The sequence below is a fragment of the Gavialis gangeticus genome, unplaced genomic scaffold, assembly GCF_001723915.1.
Source record: "Gavialis gangeticus isolate Ggan-Ray unplaced genomic scaffold, GavGan_comp1, whole genome shotgun sequence".
NCBI lineage: Eukaryota > Metazoa > Chordata > Crocodylia > Gavialidae > Gavialis > Gavialis gangeticus.
This window is the reverse complement of record NW_017729022.1, coordinates 161393162-161404932: the sequence shown is the minus strand read 5'-3', so window position 1 is coordinate 161404932 and position 11771 is coordinate 161393162. Positions and strand designations below refer to the sequence as shown.

General features: G+C 44.5%; 1 protein-coding gene across 2 annotated transcripts in view; it reads left to right on the top strand.

Moving 5' to 3' along the window:
- LPGAT1 (lysophosphatidylglycerol acyltransferase 1) overlaps positions 1 to 11771 on the top strand; it is a 131502-nt gene that overhangs the window by 117425 nt on the left and 2306 nt on the right. For both annotated transcript variants that reach the window (XM_019516424.1, XM_019516425.1), the window contains exon 6: positions 8821 to 8927. In XM_019516424.1, the coding sequence (XP_019371969.1) occupies positions 8821 to 8927 (107 nt within the window). The remainder of the gene's footprint in view (positions 1 to 8820; positions 8928 to 11771) is intronic.

Sequence of the window (11771 nt, the reverse complement as noted above, 5' to 3'; positions counted from 1 at the left end):
CCAAGTGAGGTGGTGCAGGCTCCCACCCTGGGGGTTTTTAAGAGGAGGTTGGATGACCACCTTACTGGGGTCATTTGACCCCAGTGCTCTTCCTGCCATGGCAGGGGGTCGGACTAGATGATCTGCTCAGGTCCCTTCCGACCCTAGAAACTATGAAACTATGAAATACTAGCTGTTCTAAGAAAAGCACAGTTTTGATATAAAATTAGTTGTTGCTGGCCTGCTTGCTTTGACTAGCACTGATACAGTGTAAAATACTTGTATGGGGCAATAGGATGCAGGAAGATGCAGCAAAGGCTCCTGAAAGGTGTTGACTTTCTAGTTTAGCAACAAGTAGCCTATGTATGTAAGGCAACAGTCTGCTAACTCATGAATAGAGTGAAACCATCACAGTGTAAATGAGGATGGGGGGGGTCTGATATTCTTAGATATTAGTATATTGTGTGTTGGTACCAGTCCTGCAGTCTGTTGTGGAACAAAGTGGTAAATTCATCCCATAAGCTTGCGACTTACCATACGTCATAGGAACATAGGACTGGAAGGAGCTTCTTGAGCAAGTGAGTCCAATTACCCGTGCTCATCGGGTAGAAACGGATGTCTGATACCTTTTTATCTATGTTGCCATAAACCTTTTTGCTTAGCGTGAATGTTGAGCAAATAGACGTGGATACCCTTTGCTGCACCACATGGACGTGGAACATCCATTAATTCAGGGGTGGGCAATTTATTTTGAGCGGAGGGCCACTTACCCAGTTTTGGCAAGCTGTCTGGGGCTGCATGGGCATCCCTGCCCCTTGACAGGTGTCCCCCCCGTCACCATCTTGGGACCAGTGTCCCAGGGCCAGCGCTGGCAGAGCCCAGAGCAGGGCACAGGCTGGCTGGGGGCTGTGGAGCTGGGCTGGGTTGCACCAGCAGGGAGAGGGGGCAGCTGGCCCAGCTCCATAGAGCCCCTACCAGCTGGGACCCTGTACTCCTGCTGCCCAACTTTGAGCCCCACGGGTGCTGGCCCTGGGACACCAGTGCAGGCCCCATGCTCCCACTGGCTCCCACGCCCGCTCACTCCCAATGCCTTCCTCAGCTCTGTGGTACAGGTGGGGAGCAGTGTGCAACCCCAACCCTGCACTTGCCAGCAGGGAACAGGCTGGTGCTGAGTGCGGGGAAAGGCAGCCTGTCCCATGTTCCCTGCTGCAGCTGCTCGCAGCCCAAGTGGGGCTGTCCTGAGCAGGCACAGGCGGCCCCAGGTGGGCTGCAAGTGGCTGCAGTGTGGGGCACCAGCCACAGAGTGAGGGAGGGGCCACTTTTCCCCACACTCATCACCAGCTTGTAACTCGCCCCCGCTGCCAGCCTGGACCCCAAGCTTGTGCTGTGGTAGGCTGCCACTGCCATCCCGGGGCTGCCCAGCGTGGGAGCTCTGGGTGGGCGGCAGCAGCAAAAACTGCCCGGTTCAGGGCACCAGCGTAGGGCCCAAGTTGGCAGTGGGGGTGGGTTATAAGCTGGTGTTGTGTGGGAAAATGCGGCCCTGCCCTGTGCCCAGCACCCTGCACTACAGCTGCTCACGGCCCACCTGGGGCTGCCTGTGCCTGCTCAGAACAGCCCTGGGCGAGCGGTGAGTGGCTGCAGCAGGGAGCCCCAGCCATGCTCAGCACCAGCTTGTCACCTGCCCTTCTTGCCCGAGGTTCCCATGCCGGAGGAGCCACATGGTCCCAGGCCAGAAACCCCTGGTGGGGCCTCTGGCTGGGGGGGGGGCCAAATGGACCCTGCTGTTTCAGGAGCCCACTGGGGCTTCCCCTGGGTCCTACTGCCCCTGGTTCCTGTCATCTTTGACAGGAACCAAGGACAGATAAATCCTAGTTTTCTAAATTTTTGTAGGGGCCTTGCAGGCCAGATAGAATGGCCTAGCGGGCTGGATTTCACCCACCTGTGCCCTGGGTCTGGCTGGGCAGGCGAAAACCCTACTTCTCCTGCCCCAGGTTGCAGCACAGCTGATCTGTTTCACTAGGTGAAATGCATTGCCCCCTTTGCCACCCTGGATGGTGATAAATAAAGTACGATGTGATCTTCCCGCTTTCTCCACTCAGCCAGACCCTGAGCATAGGTCTGGCTGAGTGGGAGAAGCAGAGCTTTTTTCCCCACTCAGCCAGACTTGCTCCTCCACAATCATAGGCCAGTGGTTCTGGCTGGACAGGAAAAAGCCCATGCCCGGGTCAGCTGAGTGACAAAAGCAGCGAGATCACATTGCCCCTTGTCCATACTATCAAGGGTGGGGCAAGGGACAACATGCACTTCACCCAGTGAAGTGGAAGCAGATGTTTCATAGCTTCATAGTTTCTAGGGTTGGAAGGGACCTGAGCAGATCATCTAGTCCGACCCCCTGCCATGGCAGGAAAGAATACTGGGGTCAAACAACCCCAGCAAGGTGTTCATCTAACCTCTTCTTAAAGACCCCCAGGGTAGGGGCCAGCACCACCTCTCTTGGAAGTTGGTTCCAGACCCTAGCTGCCCTGACCGTGAAGTAGCGCCTCCTGATATCTAGCCATGTGTCATGGTACAGCTGATCTGCTTCATTAGGCAATGTCTGGTTCTAGCCACAAGTAATCAGTGACCAGAGGACTCTTCAAAATCACCCCTTCAAACACCTGTATGTAACCAGAAACACCAAGAGCATCTTGTATAACATTCCATAGGTAAAACCAGGGGAGACAAAGGCATATGCCCAGAGGGGACCCTTGGAAGAAAAAGGCAAAACTTTGACAGTCCTTACCATTCAGAAAGGATTTTTTCCTTATTTAGTAGTCAGCATGTGCTGAACAGGAGGACAGGACCCTCTAACTGGGCATCCTTGAGGCTTTTAAGTATCAGCTGGAGCATCAGGAAGCTCCAATCAAAAAGTCTCAGCTATGGCTGTGGCTAGTGTCCCAACAACTTAAAGGAACATGGAAAAAACCTCAGAACAGTAGTGTACCTAGGTCAGGACAACTGGGCAGCAGCTTGTGTGGAAGAGGAGAGCAGAAAACTAACCTGTCCCACTCCAGATGTGCAGTCGTGCCAGTGGCACAATGGCAGCCAGAAGTTGCTGCTGTCTGGTGCTCAGCTGCTTCTTTATGCTTCTGCCTTGGAGCCAGGAGCATTCATGAGGCAGGGCAGAAAATTCCTTCCTGACTCCTGCAGGCAACTAGCAAAAACTCTGAAGCATGGGATTGCTGGATCCCTTCTACATTAGACTTACTGTTGTAGTCCAGCCTGGGGATTGAAATATGTGATTCCACCCTTGGCCACTAACACCTCTCTGCTTACTCATCTTACCAAGTATGATGGTACTTTTCTAAATCCCAAACCTCAGAACAAGTTAATAAAGTTGCTATTGTTTCTAAATCCAGCTGTTGCAAAGATGTTTTTCCCTTCTCTTCTTTCCCCCACCCCCAGTTACTGAATTTTTTCACTCTTCTCCCCAAACTACATTGAGCCAAATTGATGCTTTTCAGTTCTGTATCAGCAGTAAGTTCCTTACATGTTTAAAAATGAGACTTCTTCTACCATTCGAAAAAGGAAATGATATTGTTTGTTATCAAAAAATTGTATCTTAGCTTATTTTAGAGGCTTTTTTGACTCCTGATTTACTGCTGGCTTCATGGTAATGAGATGATTGGCTTTTGGGGGGGGGGGAGGAGGTGATTTTTATGTCCCTCTACTAATGTTTTTGAAGTGATCTGCAACAATTAAGCAGCACTTCCTATGAAATATACACAATCCATGGAATGCTTGGGGATATGGCACTTGTATAAAGACTTTATCATCATACATGGTGAGTGGTCTCCATAACTCACAAATGGGTAGGCTACAGCTGCAAATTCATACCATGTACAAATGACCTTGATGAACTAGTGTTCATGAACAAATGGCCATCTTTTTTGGGTGAGTGTAAGGGGGACAAGGATTAAATCAGATTAAATTTTCATGGCTTCCTGGTCCAGAAAGCTTTTCTTTAAACAAACTGTCTACCCTGTCCTGGAATGATGCTAGCCAGGGCCATATTTAAGATTAGAATGTGTTTAACACACATGTGCACACTCGCCCAGTGTCAGCACTTAAGATGAGCATCTATACTTGAGAAACTGCTTCGTTTGACACTGAACTAGATGGATGTTAGCTGCTGTAATTTCTTCCCTCCTTCCCCCAGTGGATTAGTCTCAGTAGTGTCCATGTGGTCAAAAGATTTAAATATTCATTATAGCAAGTTATGCTAGTCAGAATCATTCTGCCTTTCTCTGCTGTGCGTAACTACAATGAGGGTTGAACTTGGTCCTGTGCATGGTAATGGAATGAATATGAGCGTGGGGGGAAGGGAGGTGATGCTGTTCTGCTTTGCCATTAGGATGCAGTCATGATGGTGCTCTCTCTTTTGCACTGTCCAGGTTCTTAACATGATTCAAGGACGCACAATATTTTTTTCAACTCTAAAATGAAACTCCAGTCAGGTTAGCACATAACCATATTGCAGCCTGCTCCCTTGTCTTAGATTGGGTGTACCATTTTAAGTTACTCTTCTTTAGGCAATCACTTTACTTGCAAATAATTTCTCCAACCAAAGTGATTTATGGTGCATAAAGTAAAATGTTTGTTGACTAAATGGCTGCTGCTGACTGATTCTGGGAGCAGTTACAGGTTAAAAATCAGTTTAAAGCAACTCACAGTACTAAAATGGAAGCCATGTGATTGAGATATAAGCCTGCCTGCTTAATGCACTCTACCTCTTTTTTTTTTTTTCTTTTGATAATAAAATTAATCAAATCAGTTTCACTCTTAAAACAGCTTCTAGTCTGACTATTGTTTTTGTGCCTTCTTAAATTACCTACCAGGGGATTTTCATCTGGCACTTCATAGCATGATTCATACAGGGATCTTGGGGTACGTTGGACATATTAAAAAGTCAAAGGCCTTCCTAAGTTAAACAGCTCATCAGGCTAGTGTGCCTGTCTCTACAGACTAGTGACAAGGAAGGCAATAAGTGATGTGGTTAGCATCACATCCCTGGTCAGGCATCCATTCATAGCCGGGCCAGGTCAACAGTCTTTCCTGGCCAAGTACGGGGGGCTGGACCTGATGATCTGTAAGGTCCCATCCAGCCCTTAACATCTATGGAAATCTGACAGCCTTTAGCACAAGTCCAAAGCAGAGCTCAATCTCTTGCCTCTGGAGCTGTAGCCAGGTACCTTAATTGCCCTGCCACCACATCCCAGGTCGGACCTCACTTCCCCACAATTATGTTTTCAGGCATAGTAAGTATTACTGAGCACCCAGCAATGCTGAGCACCCAGCTGTCCTCTGGAAGATAATGAAATGTACCAGTACTATGGACTTTGGGGATAGCAGGCCCTGAGGTGATTTTTTTTTCCTTGCATCATGTACAGCCCATGGCAGAGCTGAGCCTAGGATTTACATTTCCTGTGCTTGTGTATCATGCTGTACCCTTCCTGTGTGTGCATGCAATGCCACTGAAATGGAGCCACCTCCTGCTGTTACTCATCCAGATTTTTTAATACTTGCAGCTATTTTTTTTTATACATCATCATCATCATCCAGAGTTTTTTATTGAGGCGGGGCAAGCAGTACTTTTTGGGGCACTTGTTACCCAGTGATTAAGAAACTAATGGATATTAGATTTATATTAACAATAGCTATGAAGACCCTTTGTGCAGCATAATGGCTGTAAGCTAAATAAACACTGATTCATTGTTGATCTGTCAGCAGCTTTATTTTTCCTAAATGTGTAATGGCTTTAATCTATGAGATAATTGCTTCATAAAATTAATTGCATTAAACAGTAGGAACTGAATTGTTGTAGCTGTTTAATGCTAAAAACAAGTTGCTGAGAACATACTAGGATGTATTTGTTTCCGTTGGGTCAGATGGTCCTGGTTTCTAGAGTTCTGAGAAGAGGGAAAATTGAAAGGAAGTTTTGTCAACTTTGTGCCACTGAAATAGCAGCGCGGAGTGTTTGGCACTATTTTGTCACTGAGTGACTCTCACCGGTGTTGGGCTGTGATAAGTAGATGATGCATAGAAGACTTACAATGCTGGAAAACTGAGTAAATATGGGGAGAGGGGGAATCTCCTGTTTGTAAATGTCAGATTAATAGTTTCAGTTTAGAATGTCCCAGATGTAGAAATACAACATCAAAAATAGGGTCAGTCTACCAGCAAGAGATTTAAAAGGTGAGAGGCACATTCAGTGTCTAGAAGGCTTCATGTCAACTTTGTTGCAATGAGATGCTGTTAAGCAAAGAAAACAGAAGTGGGAAGGAGTGAGGCATGAGGAATACAGCAGTGGAACAAGAGATGCTCCGAGAATAAAAAAGGGGTGTATTTAAAGAATTCTTGCTTGGCACTTCATAATCCTATTCAGTCACTCTCCATCTTCTCCAAGGGAGCTATGCTGTTTAAGACATTGCAGAGTCAGTTGTTAGGGCACTCTACCTCAAATCTTTCCAAGCAAAATGAATTCTATATTTTAAATAGCAGTGGAAAGTCCATTAAAAACAATAAAAGCATAGCACTGTATGAGGAGGGCACTGTCAGGCCTGACGCATACTGAGAGGCCAAGGTGCAGCAATTCTGCGCAAGAAGCCAAAAGGTATTTGCATTGGAGAGTCCACTCTGGAGTGGAAAGCAGTTATTTCCCTGGCCTTTCCATTTACTTCTAAGCTTGTTGAGACTAAACCATGATAGCAACCATCTGAGGGAAGGAGGTGAAATAGAGATGGTAATTTGTATGGTAGGAAGCGCTCTTTCTCTAAGTTGAGGATGCACAAAATGGATAAGTCTAATGCTAGGGGAAGTATATATTTTGACTATTGCTTAAAAGTTAGTAACTCCCTTCTTGTGCATGGAGCAGTGTTTCTAAAGAAGTCTCTGCCCTTGTTAAGAGCTGCCTCTTTCTGACATTTTGATGCAGGATTTTGTTCTGGTCTCATACTTTGAATTATTAAAAGTTACCCCGCTATCTGGCTGCTGAATTAGTTATGCTGATAAAAGCACCAGAATTTGGAGTTGAAGCTGAAATCCTGTAGAAAGGTTACAGTGTTTTTGTGGTTGTCACTTTCTAGGAAAACATAAAACTATAAATCTGCTTGTCTCTGCAAGCTGGAAGTTCAGCAAGGGAGAAGTATGTCTTGCCACAAATAAACTGTGGAGGCTACTATGTAAAGAGTTTTTTGTTTTGTTTGGTTCTGAATATAATTGATATTTGAGTTTACTCCTGATAGTGACACCTTGCCTTAAAATAGGTCTATCATTTGTGGCTCTGCCAGTTCAAAGATCCATATTCGTGTTGGATTCTGTATTGGAATAGTTAAATGTTTAACCTTGGTCTTGTTAAGGTGTTTGGTTTTGTGCTGTTAGGGTTGCATACAGTCTTTTGCTTTGGCAGTTTTCAGAGGTTGGAAAGTGTCACAGTAATTCACTTGGAGCAGCTGTTTCCAAGTTTGGGAGCCAAAGGGCTATCCTGTTTCCACTTCTGCATGTAGGAGTGGCTGAAACTGTGTGGCAAGGCTGTCTGTGTGGTTTGTAATGCAGTCGGGAGCAGTCAGGAACTACGGTCCCACTCTGTAGGTGTTGCACAGCTTCCAGAAAGATTGCCCTTTTCACAAGTCCATATTTCAGGGGTTCTCAACATTTTATCCTCAAGGCACCCCTCATTTGACTCAAGGCAGCCCTTCGTAACTTCGGGGATTTGAACAGTACGCCCTTTCAAAAAACTTGTTTATTAGAGTGTTACTTCGTGCAGATCAGCTGGACTGTGGGAGCAGGGCAGGAGTCAGGCCTGGACCAGCCAGAGCCTGCACTTATCCCCTAATACCTCACCTGCCCATCTCACACCCTGTGGCACCCCAGGATGTCCCCGCACCCTGACTGAGAATCACTGCTCTAAACAGGTCACATGAAAGCCGCTTGTCCTGTACCTGGAGCATTTGCCATTTTAAAAGAATTCGGATGTTTCACTGCAACTTTTTCCTTCCCATTTTGAAGCCAGAGATTCCTGCATTAGTATCCTGGGGCTGCAGTGGCAGCCTGAAAGGAGAATGTGGCAGTTCTTCCTGCTTTATGTAAGCATTTTGCCTCTGAGCGCTCTAATTTTGTTGAAAAAAAAAAAAAAAATGTCCAAATATTGGTGACGCTTATCTTTAAACTGTCCTGTGTTTCTGAGCTGACTGTCTTGTATGTTCTGAAATACCTCCTGACCTGGCCAAATGGGCAGGATTTGGGCTATGCTGTAAAACAGCCTTGAATTGTTTTGCTTTCATTTCTAGTATAAATGTTTCTGGCATCCCTCCCATTATATAGGCATAGCTATAAATAGCTATATCAGGATCGAAAATTAGAGTTAGAAGTATAGAACTGATTGTAATATTAATCTTTGCCCTTAAATGTTGCAGTAGTATTTCAGCGTACTTACGGGATCAGTACAGCTAGAGTAGAAAACCAACTGAAGGAATTCCAGAGCGAGCGAGCCACTTCCTTTGGGCATGCTTTAAGATACAGAAGAGGTGTTAATGATTATCACAACCCTCAACTCCAAATAAATGATTTCCTCAAGCAGGTAGAGCAAGCTTCTCAGTTTGTTAAATCCACCAACTCTAATGCGTCTTGACAATTTTACAGAAAAAATGAAAGCATTGCATGCTGTGTGTTTAATTTAACCCTTTGCTCACTGCAGAGGATACTTCTCCAGTTTTAGTCTGTCATGGTTTTGTGGCAAGAGAGATTTAAATATAAAATGACTTAAATAGATTCAATGACACTGTTCTGTTCTTTCTTTGGTAGGATTTTTCCAATTAAAGATGTACCTGCAGAGCCTGAAGCCCTCACCCATTGGCTATATCAACGATTCATTGAAAAGGAGGATCTCTTGTCACATTTTTACAAAACAGGTAGAATGTTTTCCAGCAAGAGAGTACTTAGTAATGCTTTGCAGTTCTCCAGTGTCTTTTACACAGGGGTCTCAGAAGGATTTAAGAAAACACAGTTACTGTTTACAGCATCCTCAGACTTTGTCCTTCACCCTTTCCATTTGTGGAAGGATTTGGAATAACAAATAGTAACAGCCTGATTCTATTCTGCTTGTTGCACAATGTCAGGCAGGGTTCTTGAATTAGAAAGGAATACTCAAAACTGATAAAAGGAAATTCCTTTTTTCATATCATGCATAATTAAACTGTGAAACCCATTGCCAAAGGATGTTGAGGCCAAGAATTAGCAAGATTTGGAAGAGGGAGCAAAAATGTATGTGCATATCAAGAATGTTCAGAGTTAATGCTAACAAATTTTGCAGCAGTGCAGAATTTCAGAATATTTTGAACTGTAAAGGAGCAGGATGAGAATGTCATGGGCAGTGTGTGGTGGTTTTCCTGTATCTGCCTTTGCAATTCTTAAACTTCTGGTGGCTCTGGCAGAGGTCACTGTTGAAGAAAAGATACAAGGTCAGATAGATATTAAGGCTGAGCAGTAGGTCATTTCCTGTGTTTCTGTTGAAACAAAGCAGAGAGAGGATGTGACTTGCTGATGAAGGATCTGTAGTATGTCCAGGGCACAATGCAGTAGACCTGGTGCCTGAAAGTCCCCACAGCAGTGAGTGGGGTAGATTTGTTTTCTGACAAGTCCCCAAGGAATGAACAGGATAGACCTGGTGTCTGAAACTCCCCATAGGAATGAATGAGGCCCAGTTTGATGCTCTCTATAGCTGACTGCACTTTCTCCCTCCCTCAATACATAGGGTACTATTTGCAGCTTCTCTACAGTAAAACTCCCTGAATGAAAACAGGTTTCAAGGGCACTAATAAGGCTCTAATAATGTTACTAAGGGGACACTGGCAACTAAGGTGCCATTTTCTTAACGTATATCTGCCTTTGAAAATAGGACTAGGGAACTTTTCCTTCCTTTTCCAGCTGGCAAACATTGAAGTTCGCCACCAGTCCCCTGACAACTCTGTTTCTTTGTTGTTGTTTTTGTACAGAGAAGTAAAATTTGTCATCGCAGGAAAAACAAGGGTTTAGTTTTAGAGGGCTTTTGGCTGGGGGGGGTGTTATATAAAACCTAATAAAAGAAAAAGCTTGAGTTTCTTTTGGACATTTAATATAGGGAAGCAAGTTTATTATATTGCCACTGCCTGAGAAGGATGACTAATCAAAATACTGGAGTTTTTCTTTTTATAGGAGAAGCTCTTTTATTACATTCCTTATTGTGCAGATGCCTACAAATAGCACTCAGGCCACCCACACAATTAAGTTAAATGTTGCAGAGTCTTTATGTAAGAGATGCTGCTTCACACAATGGTTTAGTGGATACAATTGGATTATTCATTACTAATAGAAATGGGGAATCAATTTTATATAATTTACCATGGTAATATATTTTACCAGTGATAATGTAATGTATAGTGCACCTTGCTTTGAGAGGAGTAAGTGGTCTTTTGTGTTGTCTTGTTTATCCAAATGGTCATGTAACATCACTTGGCATACCCAGCAGTGTCTCTGTTGAGTCTAGTTTATGGACAGACCCTGCACCTAAACAGACTTGACTGAGACCCCATTAGGCCTTGCAGGATTCAGCCTGTGAATAGCATTGGGACTCTCTTTAAACTTTGCTCCACAAGAATATGTTCCTTGGCTGGTAGCTCAGATCCATAGTTTTCTTTAACCTGATACAGGTGATTTTCATGACTGAACTGCAGTACTTTACATCTAGTACTGAAATAGATTTTTTTTTTCATTCCATAAATGATTTGACTAGCTCGTAAGTATTCTAGACAAAAACAGAATGCCAATACAGCCAAATTCCTTGCTCGGAAATGGTAAGTACATTGATATATGCATCGGTTTTTATATTTGCAAATACTTTGCACGCAACCTTAAACTTCAGCTTTCCCTGCTGCTGACTCTGACAAAGCTTAGTCAATCTGCCCAACTGCTAGGAATGTCTGGAGTGTGCTGGGGACATCTAGGATTGTACAGGTTAGTTCTAAGGTAGGGCTGAGCAACATGTTGGCTGTGGAAACTGAGAGCTTGCGGGGCAGGGTGAAGCTTTTGCCCATGCTAGGGGTGGGGAGAAGTGGCATCAGGGAAAAGCTGCTGTGGCAGTGGCTAGGTCTGAACCCCGGCCTGCACCAGTCTGCAGCCGGCTTGGCTCTGATGCCCATGACTCCTCAGTGCCCTAGAACAGCAGCAGGCAACTTTTTGATGTTGGGAGCCTGAAGTGCAATGCATGGATATTATGACTACTTCAGTGCTGACTCTGCCCAATTCCCTTCAAAATAAAAACATGTTGTTTGTGTGGTAACAAGAGGATACCTTAAGACTGCAAAACAGGAGAGGACAGGAGCTGCATATTCCTTGAAGTTATCCCAGCAAGCAATATTTTTTAAATGGGAGGGAGAGAATAGAAATGACAAGTGTAGAGCAAAATGAGGCTGTTACTGCTTGTTTTCTCTCCTTTTGACTATTGGGTTTTACAGACTTTACACAGTGGGACTTCTTAGAGTACAGTAATAATCTCACCATGTAGGCAGATTAAAAAAAAAAAAGTTACATATGCTCTACATATAGAGCTGAAATGTGTCACTTAAAACTCAAAGCTCTGGACTTCATTGTAAGGGTACTTTAGTAATTTATGAACACCTGCAGCGTTTCCATTGTTCAGCATTGTGGTTTTCTCTAAAGCAGAGTCTGATGACTTTTTTCCCCAGTGTTTGATGAACAGAATTTAAAAAAAAAAAAAA